Source organism: Drosophila simulans, chromosome X (assembly GCF_016746395.2).
Source record: "Drosophila simulans strain w501 chromosome X, Prin_Dsim_3.1, whole genome shotgun sequence".
NCBI lineage: Eukaryota > Metazoa > Arthropoda > Insecta > Diptera > Drosophilidae > Drosophila > Drosophila simulans.
In genome coordinates this window covers 17781406-17799878 of record NC_052525.2, presented here as the reverse complement: position 1 = coordinate 17799878, position 18473 = coordinate 17781406, and the positions used below count along the sequence as shown (strand labels likewise).

General features: G+C 46.6%; 2 protein-coding genes across 2 annotated transcripts; both read left to right on the top strand.

Moving 5' to 3' along the window:
• The first annotated feature begins 3592 nt into the window (after positions 1-3592).
• LOC27206340 lies at positions 3593-5328 on the top strand. The gene is made up of 3 exons (XM_016172398.3): positions 3593-3882; positions 4118-4437; positions 4508-5328. The coding sequence occupies exons 1-3, from the start codon at positions 3747-3749 to the stop codon at positions 4952-4954; spliced, it is 903 nt and encodes a 300-aa protein (XP_016039910.2). The 5' UTR covers positions 3593-3746; the 3' UTR covers positions 4955-5328.
• Positions 5329-11026: 5698 nt separating this feature from the next.
• LOC6726331 lies at positions 11027-14070 on the top strand. Its single transcript, XM_002107255.4, has 3 exons — positions 11027-12255; positions 12331-12480; positions 12615-14070. The coding sequence occupies exons 1-3, from the start codon at positions 11899-11901 to the stop codon at positions 13347-13349; spliced, it is 1242 nt and encodes a 413-aa protein (XP_002107291.1). The 5' UTR covers positions 11027-11898; the 3' UTR covers positions 13350-14070.
• Positions 14071-18473: the final 4403 nt, after the last annotated feature.

Below are 18473 nucleotides of genomic sequence, written 5' to 3'. Positions count from 1 at the left end.
TTCCATTCAAACGCTGCCTACTTTCAGGGTCAACTGGCTCGTGGAGGGAAAATCAAAGCTTGCATTTTTCCCAGTTCACTCGACGCTCGACCTTGAACTAATGATATCCCTATTTGTTTATTTTTGCAGCTAATCACCGCACTGAAATAAAACACGTCGCGTGACAAAACTGAGGTGAGTTCCAAGTTAAGTTGGCAGTTAAACTTAAGTTCCAACGCGGCGTATACTTAATATGACGTATACTTAATATGGCGTGCAAAACAAGGTAACAGGAACCTGGCTCAGGGAACCCCAGTGCGTCACAGCTCGCACCTCGATGACTTGTGGAAGATGGCCAGTGCCAAAAATAGCCACTTCTCTCACCTGTCCGAGCCCCTTGTTTTCGTACCGCCTTTGCCTTTGAGTTTGCCTTTGCCTTTGCTAGGCGGTAAGACTCTGCCCAAGTGCTTCCCACAGCGCTCCATTCATAATATAATGCGCTGGGCAAATAAGTGAGTGTGCGCCCCTCTCTCGGTTGGTAACTTGGTCGGAAACTCGGTCGCTCAGCCGGTCCATGCCCATGCCTCCAAGATACGTGATCCGAGAGCCAGTCGACACTCCGATCCGGCCTGAATGGGAGGTGACGCGGCAATCCGGAGAGCTGGGGCGCTGGAAAGGGAGAGAGAGCCGGATCGAGGGGCGGCTTCTAAACACAAACGCAAATACGGAGCAACGTCGCTCGGTGATTTACCCATCCAGCTATAGCCATATGTATGATCAAGTCGGCCAGAGTGTCTGTGGTCAGTTCGGCCCACTCCCCAGATGACAGACAGGTGACGGCCATCAAATTGGGGTATTTCCTCATGGCGATTCTAGATTCTACATTCACGTCACCGACCGTTTTATTCGGTCAAGGGTAGTCGATGGCAACTGGCATTGGGTGCCATCGAGGACTTAGTTTTAAACGCCCTGATTCACTTACATCTTAACTGAGGTGCGGTCTTTCCACCAGAGTATTTCCATACACCATTTATGTGGAAGTTAGCACAGTGGGAATTCTATTTGAATAGAGTAAATTCCATTCCAAGGGATAAAACATTAAGTATTTAAGTCGATGCGTACAGAACAAGAAAGATCAGTAACGGCGAATTCTGGAGTATAATAAAACCAATGCAAATCGAATGGTAATATCCCAATAATCCAATGATTAACCTTGGTATTTCACACACATCAACCACATTGAGTGCGGTACATTAGAACAGCAGAAGGAAGATGGCAGAAATGATCCCTCAGAGGATGCAACCTCCTTTTATATATGATTTTCCGTTACTTAAGATAATATTAAATATTCAGTTTCAATGCCATGCAATCTGAAATAGCCTGCTTAGATCTATGAACTGATTGATATATTGGTCACATCCGAGTTGCATCCGTATCCGTTTAATGTTAACATAGCCTGGTAACTTTGACGGTCTCGTGTGCATTAGATGCATGCTGTTACTGTTAATGTGTGCAATCTTGTTGGTATATTTGCTATATTTAAATATGTGCCTGGCTGAGGCGATAAGTCTGAGCTATATTTCCGTCGCTGTAAGTGGGGAATGTTTGCAGCTTTTTACTACGCTGAGTACTGAGCACTGTCGTACGTCACTCTGGAAGAGCTCATCAATGGAATGGTCATTTCTAAAAAGGGAATGGCAAACAGGAACGAGCGATAGATAGCGGATCTCCCTCGAACCGGATGACGTTGCAGGTTTAGCGAGTTCAGGCCGAGATTAGTGCGTGGCCAGAGTTAGCACCTCCTCGAGTGCGATAATTAACAGTCAACAATGCCTGGTTGGGCGCAAAAAAAAAAAAAAAAAATGAAAATAAAGAGGAGGAGGAAATCCATACATATCGAATCAGAAGGAGAAGGCACCCACCCATCTACCCACCGCCCAAGAAATGAAATTCTCGACTGGCAGCGGGCAAACAGCATTGGAAAACCCTTGGAACTCGAATTCCGGAAATACTGCAATTATGGATCTGCCCAAAGCAATTGGGTAAAAGCAAAATTCGAAAAATTTGCCCAACTTATGAAATCTACGCAGAGAACTCGACAAGGGAATACGACTCCCAGGAGCTTTGTGGCCAATGAGTGGGTCCAACTGCGTGCGTCTTTATGAGTAACTGCCCTGCCGAAGTGTGTGTGTGTGCCATGTTGTGCTAGGTTATGAGTTAGTGCACTCAGTGCACTGTGCACTGGCCATAGAAGAGACAGACACACTGTCTGCCGGCTGCCGGTGTCTCTTATACCCAGTGCTCGATCGCTTGGCCAAGTCCAGCGGCCAGCGGCCAGCGGCCAAGTGGCTGTTTCCAGTCAGTTGCATGCAAAACGCGCACGTGCCAAGCGATCGATCGGAAATGCCTACGGAACGACGCGTCATTTGCCAGGCAAGTGGCACCCGCATCATAAATCGCCAGTTAGCTAAAGTAAATACAGTAAATCGAGTATCTGAAGAATCCGAAGTGACGCCGTCGCCGCCACAGCAGCTAAGAGACACGAGATATTCGCAAATTTATCAAAGTAAACGCGTTTCCACTTTGGCTAATACCTGACTCTTTGAGCCCGATGGGCTTTGAGACCAAAGTTGAATTTACATATAGACATTACAATTTCCGGAAAGCTCAGTATTCAGGCATCAGGCTTATCAAATTTCGTACAAGAACTGCGAAATTCCCATTAAAAAATTTGTTTGGTGTCAAAATATTGCTTTGAGCTTTATGCTTTGAGTGTTACTCTGTTAGCTTGAACACTGGGATTTGAATATATATATATATATGCCAAACAATTTCCAAGAATCAATCAAATAAGTATTAATCAGCCAACAAACAGAGCAATTGGCATGTGTCGGCCAAACAGTGACTAAAAGCCACTCACAGACAAAACTAAACTAAAATGTTTGCAGTCGTCGTCCTCCGGGCAGGCAATTTGAAATAAGGATTCTCATGTGGCGATTGTAAGGCCCAAAGCCCAAAGCCAGTTGGCAACCAAGAAGCCCGATTACTTGGTGTAGGGTGCAAGAATGCAATGTGACATCCGTTTTGGGCCATGAAGCGTGTGTGCATAAATTACATCGGCTGGCAACTCACTTGCCGCAAGACAGGAAGAAAACAAAACGTCATGTGCAGCTCTGCAACAGCGGCATGAACTACTGACCAGGGAGTAGCTAATCCCCGGCTGAGTCAGGAAGCCCATCCAAGCCAAGCCAAGCCAAGCCAAGCCAAGCCAAGCCACCCACTCACCCCCACCTCCGATAATCGAGAAAACGCAAATTCGAACTCCCTTTGCGAACCGTTGTTTTTTTTCATTATCGTCATCGACCATCGGCCGCTGATGCTGCCGTTGCTGCTGCTGCTATTGCTGCTTGCTGTTGTTTTTGTTCACTTGTCGCTACAACGAGCACAACAAGTGTGAGTACCCGCCGCCCGCGTGCGCGTGTGTGTGTGTGTGCGTAAAAAAAGTAAGCTCGGCCACGCGCTGCGCCGCTCGTGCGGCTTCGGCTACTGATATCGCCGGATGGCGGTCCGGTTTGTATTTAAATCGCCGGCGTGTGCCCCAACTCCTCATTAACCGTAAGATCTCGCAGAGCCCACACGCCAGCCCCAGCTCTCCAGCTATCCAGCTCATTAGCGCGCTTTCAATCTGTATCTTGGCCAAATATCGAAAACCAATAAAAGATACTCTCTTAACCGCGAGTGCCTAACATCACAAATCAAATCAAAATATGACCGCCAACAGCAGTGCCAGTGAATCCTTTGAGATCCGATCCTGCGAGCGACTACAGCAGCAGCAGGAGCAGAAGGCTCCGGCGGCGACAGAAACGTCCTGCCAGCAGCAATCCAACATCATCGGTCGCATTTGTAAGTCTCGTGCCTCTGAATCATGTCGCTCTATCTATCTTTGTATCTATAACTGTGTCATCGCTGGGCAAACAGGAAAGTGTGCATCAAATGATAGGGATCTTGGGGATTAAAGTTTCCAATTATCATTATCTTATTGTCCAAACATGGCCCATGCACCAGGATTAGGGAGATCTATTGAACTTATTTGTATGAATCCTATTTACTGACCATCTTCCTTCTTCTCGCATTGCAGCTACCTCCAAGTGCTGGCTCCTGGGCATCCTGCTGCTACTCACAGTCGCCACCAGTTGGCCAACGGGGACAACCGCCGCACCGCGTCGCGCTCGAGGATTGAGCCTGATCCTGCCGCACCGCAATCACCCACGACCACACCACCACCACCAGCACACCAGGTCAATAAAAACCAAGATTGTGCCCCTGTTCACCAATCAGACTGAAGGCAGGGAGCAGTGCACGGACCTGAAAATGACTCCCAACATCGAACACCTGCAAGTGGCGCACGAGGTGGCCAAGAATACGCGGGAGGCGGTCCTCTGCCTGACCAAAGAATGGGTAAGTTAGCTAGAACGATGATCATGCGGCAGCAGAGGCACTAAGATTCCCATTTTCCATTCAAAAACAGCTGAGGAATCAGAGCCACAGCCTGCCCCAAGACGTTCGTGCCTACTCGCTGCATTCCCTGGCATTGAAGCATCCGCTCCAGTCGGAGGTCGAGGAAGTCAAGTTCCAGAACGAGCTGGGTGACTTCGTGTACAGTGGCAAGGTGACGACGCTGGAGGAGGAGATGCCGGCCATTATCGAGTCACTACTGGTCCTGGAGCATCTGTACGAGACCATAGAGTTCGACCACAAGTCCTGGAACTGCTTCTTCAACAACTTCGTGCACTTCTTCCATCACAACATGCACGAGGCTCTCAAGGTCGCCGGCCTCAACGATGCCTGCAATCCGAGGAACTCCGAGTACAATGCCGATCACATATGGCCGGTGTTCGGCGCCGCCGTGGAGACCATCAAGGTGCTGACCATCATCGAGCACAAGTACGAGCAGCTGATCAAGCTCTACCAGTAATCCGCTGGACAGAGTTGGACGCTGCAGAGGAGCAGTAAAAGCCATACCAAAAATAATCACCTCCGATGACCCACTGCAATCTCAAGCTAATAGGCTATGCCCACGAGTATCCAGATCCGTATTCGTCTACCAGACACCCTCATCTGCCTTAGACCCTATTATTTATTATAACTTATTAAACCCCCATTGACCCCATACGTATTTATATCGCCTTCGCATCCTATTTATATACATACTCGTACATACTCACTGAACACATTCACCGCATCGCAGGCTCGATAACTTATGAAAACTATTACTTAAGTGTATTTTTTTATATTTATATATTTACAATATTACAATGACTATTAATAAATTATACCGATAGGCGCATACGCAAAGTGCTTTTCTTTTCTGGTGGACGAGTATCAGTTCCAGTTTATCGAAATATTTCATCATTCCGATGCAAATCAAGTTACATCGAATTGGCGGCTTACTCAACGGTGGGAATTCTGACAACCTTTCGAAGGTCTACAACATCGATTAAAAAAGCATGGCTCATAAGATGTTTCCATGAATTGGAACAAGTGGAAATGGAACAAATCAAAGGTAGAGTTCAAAGTGCAATTTGCACTCACAATTGGCAAAGGGTTGTGCTCAGAAAATTCATTAATTTTTTGCATAGAGCATTTTATTTTAAATATTTTGATTTTTCACTTTTTTTGGGGGAATCTTGGGTTTATGACCTCCAATGCTTGAAGTTGGCAACCCAATTACCACTCCCCCAAATCGGAAATACTGGGGAAATATGCGCGAGATTCCGTTTTCGGCCCGACTAGTCACCTGCCCTGACCCACCCCATCGTCGTTTATAGCTCGTGCCCGGGGCACGTTCCGATAGATAGATAGATATATAGATACATAGATAGATGTGTGTATATCGGTTCGAGGTTTTCCACAGCGCGGCTGTTAAGAAAACCCCAAGTACCGTACCGTCCGTCGTCTGGCTGTGACTCATGGACCATTAGGCAAAAAAGTCGGGCAATCGTCGTGTGATCTCTGCCTGTGACAAAGCGGTTTGTACACGGTAAGAAAGTGTGATATCTCCTCGGTGGCGGCTTATCGGAAATGTTTTATGATCATTCCTATCTGTAGTTCCTGCATGGTAGTTCTGCTTCCTGCATAAAATAATCGAAAAGCTGCATAGTAGGGGGAAGGGTAACCCTCCTTAAAAAGGGTTCTATCATTTCTTCCTTTAAGTGCATGCCTACGTACATATGTATATCGTTTGGGGTATTGTATTGCTTTAAAGGGGCACCAAAGGACCAATTTTACCGTTGCCACTTGACTGGCTTCCCTATTCTTTGGGTAATCGGATCGGATGGTCAGGAGCGATCAAAGATGGTGGTGCGTGGGATGGGGACTCATGTTCGGATTCAGCTAGGGATTGGGTTGGGGCTGCGCAGAGCCGTTCGCGTGGCAATGGCGTCAGTCGCCTCGAAAACCGATAGCTGTGAGCTGCCGCCGCAGCGAATTGAGTCAGCGGCAGAGGCCGCCGCAGCAGCAGCAACAGGCGCAGCAGCAGCAACAGTCGCAGCAGCATTTGCTCTGCTGCAGCGAGCTGAGGTTATGAATGAAAATCCAAGTCCACACAATGTTCCGCTCGACAACCTGTTCTTCATCTTCCTCTTCTCGTCGCTGGCCGCACTCTCTCCCTCTCTGTCTCTCGCCCTCGCCCTCTCCCTCTCTCTCACTCGTTCTCTGTGGAGAGCGGCAACCTGTTGCGCTCTGCTCTTCCACTCGAATCGGCGCTCTCCGCGCCGCTCGCTTGGAGCTTGTTGGCGGCTCGCCGATTGGCCAGAGCGCTTCGGAACCGCTCGTCTTCGGAGTGACGCTCAGGGGGCAGCGGACCAATCAGCGACGGGCCACTGGCACACACTCACAGGTTCACCGACGGGCCTACGTGCCATCGCCCACGCACACAAGTGCGTAGAGTGGCATCTCCGCGCCACGCCCCACCGGCTCCCCCTCAACCCACAGGCCAGTGGGTCAAAACGAACTCCAGCAAATCAATTAACAAACGGTACATTTTCCTGTGAGCATATGATGGGCGTAAAAGGATTAGATGACATGTGTAGTATGAACGACTGCAGAGGAGCTTATTGGACCAACATCTGACTCTTTATCAAGTGTGAAAAGGAAAGTATGGTAATGAAGATTGTTGCAAATTGTACATTCTTGCAACTGCACTACAGAAAATATTTGTACACATTCGGAATACTAGTAATATAGATAGATATATTTAACGGCAGTGTAAGACACATTTACTAAATAAATTGAATGTTAAATAGGTGGTAATGCAAAAATAATTTATTGCCTATTTAAATACGCCACACGTTAAACAAAATTGGAAATCGGGCGACTAGTCACTACCAATCGAAATAAATATAATTAAAAGAGAATGCCAACTTTTATTAGATTTTTCTCTAAATTCTAAGCTGGCCAGTTCATATACGAAAGATATATTTATTTATAGGTGGATAGAAAAATGTAAGCTAAATACTAACAAATTTGCAATTCCTATACTGAGTTGGTCATTGATTAAGGCATAACGATGTACCACTTCGAGGCGATAATCAACATCAAAGAGTTAAAGCCGACTGAATGCTGAATACTCAATAAATGCCTAAGGTACCAGATGAAATCCATGGCGAATCCGAATTGCAACGGCAATTGAGGATCGGATAAGCGGCGGAAAATAGACAGGCAAGCAAACAAACAAACAAGATACAAACGGACAAGCAAATCGACTAACTAACCGTTTAAGTTACCGTTTCGGATGTGAGAATTGCACTTCGGGATCTTGATAAAGCGAGCGATTTTACGCATAATCAAAAAACATCAAAACAACAGAGGAACTGAACTGAGAAATGGGAAACTCACACCTCCCCCACCCATTGCACACCCACACCCACAGCTACACACCCACGAAAACAGGAAAACAGGAGGTTCGGAGGTAGGTAGGCTTGCCTGGGATGGGATCAGGTCCTGCGAAAGGACAGGAGCTAAGCAGCGTGTAATGACGGATGGTTCTCCTTATGGCACATCTACAGATACTTGTATCTGCATCTGTATCTGTATTTGTGTCTCTCGGTTAACCTTCCACCTCGAGGTCGAGGTGTTCGCTGTGGCAATTAAAGCGTATCCTTAGCATTCGCTACGCCGCTAAAAAATTACACCATGACAGGACACAATGCGTTCTGGACGGGCGAGGACCTCACAGGACAGCTCAATTTTGTAGCAAAATATTTTTGTTGTCCAGAACGAATCGCAAGTAAAACAGAAAGTCGAAGCTGGTCGACTGGGTGGGGGTTGCCTCCCCGCCGGGAATGCTGTGTGTGTGTGTACCGACAGCAGCAGCAGGAGCTCATCAATGCAATAATCGTGTCCATCTCGGGCGTACGAGGATCCGATCCCGATGCCGATCCCGATCCATCCTGACAGCATCGAGGAGATGAAGCTGTTGCTCCGGGTGCGAATTGCCCTTTTTGTGCCTTGCCGCCCGTTTCCCAAAGGAGAGGTCGCACAAAAGGTGTGCGCTGCCACCTTGATATATGTGATATATGCGAGCGAGTCCCTCTCTGTGGGTTGTGGGTCCTGCGAGATTCGAGTCCTGTGCGTTCGTCCAGCCTTGCGGCGAAATCAAGGCGAGTGGCCCCGCTGCGCAACACAACTGCTTCCTGCAGCAGTTGCTGCACGCTGCACTTACGGTTAGACGCAAGGACACACCGTCCGCAGTCCGTTGTCCGTTGTCCGCTGTCCGTTTCGGCCGGCTATCTGACCATCTACAGCTGTTTTCGGCTGCCCAAAACAATGCGGCCATAATGCAGCAAAACTCTCAATTTAATTAGACCGTCAATTGTGCAAGCCCTCGAAAGTAGGGAGAAATATGGGCATATTTGACGTAGGGAGGTCTAGGTAGCTGGGCGTCCGGGGGTTCGCCAGTTGGGAGTACCTGGCCCACTGGCCAGAGATTTCACACTCTTCTTCTATTACATAGGATATCCACCCATAGCAGAATAGCAACAGTATCAAGCCAAAACTAACTGAGATGGTCAAATATTAGCGCAGTGATTATCAAAAGATATAATTTGAGGTAAGATAAAAGTATCTAGATACGTTGAAACAACATCCTTAATGTACTATGATTTTTATGTAAGTCTTTATTAATTAATTAGCTATACCAACCGATTTTGGTATATATATATTATTAAATTAATTTAATCAACTTTAAACATGTCAAATGAATTGGAATGGAATGGTATATGTATAATAGATTGTGAGGGCCAAAACCACTAGTACAGTTACATTGGCTGTGGCTCTAACACGCATAAATAATATTACTATAAAAATGTGTATTTTATATATATAGTAATGCTGGTATTGAGAAGAATTGTAGCTCAACAATTGGTTGATTCTTCAGTACTTTATCCGCTTTTCTTATAATTACTAAATTAAGATACAAATTTAAATATACAAAATATATAGCAATTTAATAGTTGTTAGGAAAACCTGAAGAAAATGTGCTATTGGGTAACATTCCTCATGGATAGTTCTCGAATGGATAGTTTACCTGGATTAGCGAGCTGAATTGCGGTGTTATGTTGGTCATTTCCGTTGATCACTTTCTGGACCGATTTGAATGTCAGGACTTTTTGGGAGGGGTGAGCAGGCCGCTCAAGGTCACCCAGAGAGTGTGAGAGTGAGCGAGGGAGAGAGAGGACCTAGCTGACCGGGCTTAGAGGAGTGGGACAGAGCCAGGTAGGCCTGGTCTTCTGGGGCACCAGGTAGGCTATCCACTCGCTGCCTCTCTCTTTTTCCCGCTCTTTGAGTGAGTGGCGCGGATTGGGCAAGTGGGAAAATTCCAGTTGCAATGGCGACCGGGCAAAGATCGCCCTGGCCCGCAGGAGCGAGCGGGATGGCGCGCGAGGACAGCCGGTTGGCAGGCTCGAAGACGGCACCAACACACACTTGGGCCAGGTAGGCGCATACGCACACACGTGCAGGTGACCTGGGAATAGGATACCCCGAATACGATCGGTGAGAGCGGGCGCGGGAGCGGGACAGCCTGCGGTTCTTCGGATCTGAATCTGATCGGTCCGAATCGGCGGTCTTCTTCTGGCTCGGACCATGGCGTACCGCTCGTCGGCAGTCGGCGGGCAGCGACGCCGGCAGAGGCCGCTCAGCTCGCCTCAGTTCCCATTTCAGTTTCGGTTTCGGCCTTTTGGCGCTGCTCATCGGTCGGTCGGTTGGTCGGTGGTCGGTCGGTATCGCTCTGGTATTCTGGTATCTGGTATCCGCAGCCTCTCAGCGAAGAAAGCTGGTCAAATCCAGCGCGACTTTGGGCTCAGTTCGGTTTCACACTCGAACGCGAGCAGAAGTGTCCGCGAATCAGTCTCCAAAGCATCGAAATCACCAAATCAGAACACAAACTGAAGCACGGATCTGAACTCGATCTGTGGTCAAGTGGTCTCACAAATATTATATATAATAAATATATATATAAATACATTTTTTTGCGAGTGTTGTGTTGCAAAAGTGCCCATTGAAAACCGCCGGAAAATCAACGAACAACGAATCTCGAACGATCATCGAACATTTGGATTAACGTACGGACTTTTGGGAGCTCAGGCGCAGCACAAACCACGGGGATCCCGCGAGGATCCTGACCGATTCCACTTTTCATCTATAATGCGGTGTGTGTATTATTTTTAATTTAATCAAGACTTAAGAGCAGGCACAATTGGAGAGTGGAGAAGGGATCGAAAAGGATATTCGTCATCAATTCTCCACTCTTCAAGTGACTTATCAACATGAAACGACCAACGATCTACTGTTATGCAAAAAGGACATTCTGTGAGAGCAACTGCAATTTTGGGAATTAGGATACAAAAAAAAATTAAATAGTTTAATAAATCCGCTGTGCAGGACAATGCGATTCCATTCAGGATAATGTTACTTGTGCGAATCCTTCGTTCGTTTTTAAGCAGCAAGCGATCTTCAGTCTCGAATTTTAATCCTGTCAGATAAAGTAGCTAACATGTATGGAGAATTTGAAATATTCAAATTTTAGAATTAGCTCCAAATCCAAAATTCAACCTCAAAAGTTCCAATACACTTTCACACACTGGAAGTTGAAGCCAAGCCAAGCCAGAAGGCAGAGATTTGTTGCCGCCTGGAGAAGATTAGATCCTCGTATCTCGGATCGATACGTCTTCATTATTCGCTCAGGCTACTCTCGAGTTAATTGTCTAAATTAAAAAGTTTCCCGCCCTCAATATACACACATATCGCTCTGGAAAAGAAAAAAAAAAAACGAAAAGCAAAAAAAAACGCAAAACAAACTAAGAGAAAATGTTAAAAAAATCAAACCAAATTGTTGAGACTGTTGTCCGGTTGCAGTTGCACTCGCATTGAAGGAGGCTCGGCTGATCATCCGACCCGTGAACTCGATCTCTTCAGAACTCCAGCACCCAGGCCAGCATCCCGACCACGCAATCCCACCCAGTAACCCATCCACTCCCGAGGAAGTCCAGTTAGTTAACCATCTAGTCAGGAAGGAACAGTGATAGCAGTTGATCGTTGGTCGTCGCGCGTTGTAGCAGAAAATTGAATCAACTTTTGCATTCTCGATACTCATAGTGTTTTTTCTCCACATCTCTTCCCCTCTCACCCCATCACCATCACATATATCTATATATATATATGGTCACCCTGTTCGCTGTATCTGCAAACTGATTTCGATACGGACCACGGACAGCAGTTGGTTGGCAGTGCGCTGCGACCACAGCTAAACACAGCACCACGGCAGCCGGCAACGGAAACGGAAACTCCAGCGGAAGCGGTAGCGGCAGCGGTAGCGGTAACGGATTCCGGCGCGAAAGAGAAAGTGGCTACCATGCGGCGATGGCTCGTCCGCTGCTCCTGCTCCTGCCCACCCTACTTGTCCTGCTCCTCGCCGCCCAGCTGCCCCACATGGCCGAGGGGCGCAGCACCACCAGCAGCGGCGGTCTGACGGTTATCGATAGCGAGCGCCTGCGCATTCGCACCACCTCCAGCACGGCTTCAGCCCAGCATCCCAATCAGGGCACTATCCCTGCCAGCGCCGCCAGTCCGCGCAAGCGCCATCGAAAACGGAACAGCAACTGGATCGACTATCGCAACTTTGACGAGAACACCACCGCCCTGGAGTGGGCCAATCCCTGCGGGGGCAACTATCATCCCTCGGCGGGGGATCGCTTCAATCGCCAGCGGCCCAGGCAGGTGAGTTCAAACGGAAACGCTCGTTGGACACGTTCCATATTTAACCCGCTCCCCATTTTATCTGCTCCTCCACAGAGCTTCAATCAGCTGAAGCGCCACGCCTTTAGGGAGTACCGCAGTCTAAACAGCAGCCAGGACTCGGCCATTGATATTCGCAACATGACCATGTGGTCGCTCCACACGCACAACTACAAGTTCCTGCCCAAGCTCAAGCCCAATTCCACGGTAAGCATACTTTTCTTCTATTAACTAGTTACTAATTAACTCAAAACTAGTTACCAAATCATCTCGTTATCAACCTATCTTTGTATCTTGAAAATAGCTCACAATTGTCTCCATCTTTTTGATTTCTCCCACAGATTGCCCTAAAGCGCTGGTACCGCAACATGCAAACGTACGTGGCCAGTTTTGCGTATCTGAGGCGCCAGCAGATCCGCTGGGACCAGCGGTCCATCACCCGCGAGTCCAGCACCGCCCGCGAGCTGCGCGAGCTGCTCCTGAGCTCGCGGCGCATCCTCTGCGAACTGGAGACAGCCGTCAACCAGACGCAGAGTCCGCGCCAGAAGCAGCGGCGCAGTGGTGCGGCGGTCACAGCAGTTGGCGGCACCACCATGCTGGGCCAGCAGCTGCCGCAGATCTCGCGTCTCGAGATGAACAAGCGTTTGAAGTTGCGCTCCAAGACGAGTGCGCCCGGCATGGGTGGTGCTGCTTCCAGTGCATCCATGGCGGCGGGCGAGGCGGACTCGATCGATATGCGCTTCGTGAAGCACCACTACTACGACTTTTTGCGCACCATGTACCAGCTTCTGCGTCGGGATGGCAAGCGGGTGAGGAGTCGGCCACGGAAGCACCACAAGAAGCAGCAGAGGAGCCAGAAGAAGCTGCTACAGCAGCAGCAGCTGGCGGATCAACTGGAGCAGCGTTGGCGCAGCTCCACCATGAATGGCAAGGAGTTCAACGAGGTATCCAAGCCAGTGGCCGGTGCTGCTGTTGGAGTTGCAGGTGTTGCAAGTGTTTCCACCGGTGGTGGAAGCAATCAATTTGCACGTGGCAGACGAGGAAAGCGCCAGTCGAAGCGCGTGCAGCGCACGTGAAATAGCATACACAACATCCCCGTATCTCCCATTTTCCCTTTCCTCAGGACACGCCCCTATCCTCTGTTCCACAAGCCCCAAGCCTAAAACCCTTAATTTAACCGTTTATTGATCGATAGTAGCTTAAGTAAATTATTTGATTGACAGCACAGAGTCCCTGTTCTCGAATTCATTGCAAGTATTACCACATTCCGTATTTATTGACATCCGTCGAGAGAGAGAGAGAGAGAGAGAGAGATATAGTTATATAGCATATGAAACCACAATCCGCAGTTGCCGTTCTAGTCACATAAGAGCAACCGCCAACCACCACCCACTGGAAAGTATTATTCGCCACGCCCGCTTTGTAGCCCATCCCGCACCCAAATCGAGTACTATGTGACCCCCAGTAGGCTAAGCTAACCCATCGCATCCACGACCATTATTCCATATCCATATCCTTTAGGCTAAATTTCGATCCTAAGGCACACACACATTTTTTTTCGTAGGCTAGCTTGTGTTTTGACATCTGTGATATAGTGCTTGACTAGTTCGTAACTAACCTAATTGTACATATATATTATATAGATCGCATTGGGGCGGCATGTGGCCGCATCTATGCCTTCGTAGTCCTAAGCTCGCCCTTAGAAATCGATTTTCGTATTTATAGAACCGACCGACATATGACTAAGCCAGCAGCGGAATAAAGCGAACAATAAACTGAATTGAATTTGAAAATAAATCTGTATTGCATTTCATTTTTGGGAATAAATGGTATGATAAGGATAAGGTATATAAAGAATATATCCTTTTGGATATATATACCATCTTTCATGGAAAATAACTTCGTACTTCAACATGGTATCCTATTTTGAGGTTGTTGAATCTTAACTGAGGTGCATTTGCATTTTGCCGTTTTCTATATTTGATATATTTCGAAACTAAAATAGACGTATCTTCGTATCGAATCCCTATGAAGGTGACTAAATATCTGATTATATGATTAGTTTGATCGAATTAAATTATATATATGTTCATATATTTCACCATCAGAAACCTATCAAGTATCTTCTTATGTGGCCAACACATTCGTGTACATTGAATCCCTATCTCATTACCCCAATTTCCTTGACCCACTTTCTGCGGATTCGCTCTCTGCTGCGCCTTGGATGCGTCTTTATGGCTCCTCCATGGGTCATGGGTTTTATGATCTCCAGCGGCGTCAAACTATTAGCACGTCAGGCTCCCAGTTCCCCTCGATACTGAAACCGATCCCTATTCCAAACCCGATCCCCACCTGCGTGTCTACCTGTGCCCAGAAACCCAGAGGAAATGAATGGACTGTGATCAATGGAACCACTCAATGAAAGTTTGCGCCAAGTGCATCAGAACTACATATACTCGTAAAGCTGATCACCATAATCATCGGTGGCATTAGCTCTTGCGGGGATGCTAAGGTGCCGGGATCAGGGGGCAGATGAGCTGCCGCTTATCCCCGGGGTTAACTAAAACACGGCTACACTTGTCCTGGTCTCCGATTTGCATTGCAGTCTGGAATCGAGAAATCCCCGCTTTGTTTTAAGCGGATTTAGGCAAATTTACTTTTTAATGCCTTGGCTTATTGCCAAGCTCCGTTTAGGGCGCTTAGTGGCAACTTATGGCCAAGTCCACTCGGATTATTAGCGCTCAGCGAACGGAAGCAGACTGCCGTCTTCCTTGCGAGTCCTTAAGTGTCCTGGCGAAGGGCAAAACGGAGATGTTGACATGCAAATGGATTAGCACGAGACGGTGAGCAAAAACATTTCTGCATGCATTATAATGCCGCCTAAGCCGTTTATTGATTGCAATCGATCGAAGGAAGTCCAGACTTTAAGCCGCTCCAGGGTTATGGCTTTTATGTTCGGTTTTGGTTTTGGTTTTGGGTTCGGGTCTCTTGACCATAGTCCAGTGTCAAGTGTCCCCTTTTTGGCCTGAGCCCTTTCGGGTAAGTAGGTGTTGTTATGTTTTTAGCTGTCATAAATATTGTAAAACTCGGTAAATATTTAAACAGCGTGCACAATAAAGGCAAATGCCAAGAGGCTCGACGTCGACGGGCATTCCAGCATTCCAGTATTTCGGTTTTCAGTTTTCGGATTTCGGATTCCGTGCGGGGCATTGTTTTTGGCCTGGTCATAACGGACCAGCCGCACCGCCCGACTGGACTACCTGCTCCTTCCTCCTTCCTCCCGGTGAAATTTGAATATGTGCCTGGCCGTGGACGGCGGAGTGGTGCGGGGGGAAAAAAGAAAAAGATTAACAACATTTAATAACCCATCATTGCGCCGTCCCGCTCCCACGCATTGTGTCGACAATTTTGCAAGATAACTGCATTTGTGCAGTCCTTTGTGCCGGGCCACTTTTTGCCATTGTCCTGCCATTTTGCGCTCCTCTTTTTCCTTTCTTCGCCGACTCACAAATTCCCAATCTCTTTTTGTGTTTTTTATTGTCCTGCGGCACCTTCCAGGAATCCCATCCCGTGCAGCGGCCTTCGGCTCGCCAAACTGCGTCCTGTCCCGCACGAACAGGATGTATCTGTATCTATTTGGCCATGTCCTGTTCGCCACTCAATTTGTGCACCCAAAGGCACAATCCGCACGGCAGACAAGTGGCAACTCAATTAGGCCATCAACGCAATTATATTGCTACGATCAATCCAGTCAACGCAATCGGATATTCAAGTTTCCAGATGATGATGGATCGATCGGTTCCTAGGGGATGCGATTCTCGGATTACGAAGTGCTATTGCTGGATTATAGAAACCTATAATCCTATAATGTTTTTATGATAATAAATACATATATGAGTATTCATAGCAACTTAGTATATAATACAGATCCTCAATTCACTTATTATAATAATGATATAATAGTATTGCAAGATATCCTAAGTTTTCATGCACTTTGCTTGTAAACAATTAATCTATTAAGCACAGTTCTGTGTTCAATCCGCATTTCATCACTAACCCTAATTGATTCGATTCCACAGAGATGAAATTCGTCACCACGCCCATTCACTCACTTTCCATAAACACGACTTTTAATTGAGGCTTATTAAGCGATTCAGTGCCAAGGCGACGATTTGTATGCGGATTGCAGCTCGATTTATGGCACTACTGCCCGACATATCTCGTCACATCCCATTAGACGTATGTCCACCAGTCCAGTCCATACCAGTCAATCCCCTCCGGGTGATCCCCCCAAAATAAACAACCCCGCGACATGTTAAATTAGCCATGAGCCGCTTGCAATTGAAATTCGATTTGTTTACAAAGCGATTCAATTAATTTGTCAAATTGGCCGCGTGATTTGCATTTCAAAGCGTTCGCATTTCAATATTTTTCATGTTTATTATTTTATCGGCGCTGCCGACGAGTTGTTATTGTTGTTATTGTTATTATTGTTATTATTATTATGATTTTTTTTACAGCTGTTATTATTTGCATAGCCGGCCGGCTTCAGTCCGTGATTTTGTTGTTTTTGGACCGCTCGATTGGCATGATGATGATTACGATGATAATGATGACAGGCGGACAGCGGATTTTACTCAATATCATTTGCGGCTTAACAATTCATGAAGTGGTTTCTTGTTTACGAGCGCGACTCGCAAAAATTTCCCGGGAAAAACTGTTGATAGATGCGAAAAAAAAAAATGGTCCATCGATGGAAGCTAATGGTTTTCAGTAAACAAATCAAAAAAAGAAATTTTATGAGAAAAATCAAATATTAAGGATTAGGCAAAACAAGAAACAGACTCAACGAGCATATATGTACATATGTAAGGACATGGGTCCAGTTAGTGACGAAGCGCGCCTGTAGAGTGTTTTAGCTGGAACAAAGCTGTAAGAATCCAAGTTTGGCTCAAAAGCTGAGATTGTAATATCAAGCCCATCTATAACCATTTCAATTTATTTGTTACTTCTGTGTTCCCAAGTCATATCTCAGATTGAGGATCCTAAGTGACGTGGCGTGCCCCCCTCCGCTGCTCTATTGCCACTCTGGCGGGCCTTAATTATATAATTTGTGCGCTTGTCTGGTCGGACATATCATATCTTGTTTTTATTAGCATACATTTTAATGGCCATTTATGTAATCTCATAGAGTGCGGCCGCATAAATCTCGCCGTCGGGTTCTCAGACAGTTAAGACCCGGCCTAAAGTCTGGTCCCAGGCGGGTCCAAAAAAACAAAAAACAAAAAACAAAAAAAAAAAACAAAATAAAATAAAAAAATGTATGGAAAAAAGAAAAGATTTTGCGTATGACTTAATAAACATGTCGTTGAACTGTCGCCGGCAGCGTAGTTTTTTCTTTTTTTTATTTCGCCTCAGGTTTACGAGCTGCTAGGCTGTGGATTTTTATTTTATTTCATTTTTGAGTCGAGCTGGTTGGGCACCTCCTCGACTAACGCTCTTTAATTGTTTTAATTTTTCCACTTTGCTGGTAGCACCCCGCTCACCCCCTGTGCACATTGAACTTGAGCCGACGGCAAAGAAATAAAAAAAAGAGCTCACAACGCAGCACAAAATTTTAATTACCATGAGTAATATTTTATTACACTTTGACACTGAAAGAAAACTTCACAAGAACGAGACCATTGAAGAGGTGCGAGAACAAAAAACGGTAGGGATCGTTTATTGTGCGTGGAGGGGGGGATAGGGGGGGGGGGGTAAGTGTCATAAACACGTCGAATGGGTAATACCCTACAATTCTATATCTATCACCTGAATTTACAAATCGATCTCGAGATGATGGCATCCCAAACGCCACGGGGTTCGCAGTTCGCAGTTCGCAACGCCCTCGACTATTAGATACCGTTTCCGAGGAAGCATGGGCATCTATGGCATATATGGCCGAATCAACAGGGCACAAATCACATAATAAAATGTGCAACAAATTCGTAAATCTCCATCGCCGGCAGGCAAAAAGGAAAATAACTAACTTAAGTAGCGGTAGCAAAAGGCTACTAACATGTTTATGCTACTTTTATGAGGTGGCAATAAAATCGAACGCAGTACGAAAATGAAAAATAAAACTGAAACAGAAACAGAAACGGAAAAATGAAAAATGAAGAGGGCAAGGGCTGTGTTGTTGTTGTTTTTGTTGTCGTTGT

Bases quoted from the DNA above. Each gene is read 5' to 3' on its own strand.
- LOC6726331 (XM_002107255.4), top strand. From the start codon at position 11,899: ATGGCTCGTCCGCTGCTCCTGCTCCTGCCCACCCTACTTGTCCTGCTC. The intron at 12,256-12,330 runs GTGAGTTCAAAC...GCTCCTCCACAG, and splicing joins ATCGCCAGCGGCCCAGGCAG to AGCTTCAATCAGCTGAAGCG. The intron at 12,481-12,614 runs GTAAGCATACTT...TTTCTCCCACAG, and splicing joins AGCTCAAGCCCAATTCCACG to ATTGCCCTAAAGCGCTGGTA.
- LOC27206340 (XM_016172398.3), top strand. From the start codon at position 3,747: ATGACCGCCAACAGCAGTGCCAGTGAATCCTTTGAGATCCGATCCTGC. The intron at 3,883-4,117 runs GTAAGTCTCGTG...CTCGCATTGCAG, and splicing joins CAACATCATCGGTCGCATTT to CTACCTCCAAGTGCTGGCTC. The intron at 4,438-4,507 runs GTAAGTTAGCTA...ATTCAAAAACAG, and splicing joins TCTGCCTGACCAAAGAATGG to CTGAGGAATCAGAGCCACAG.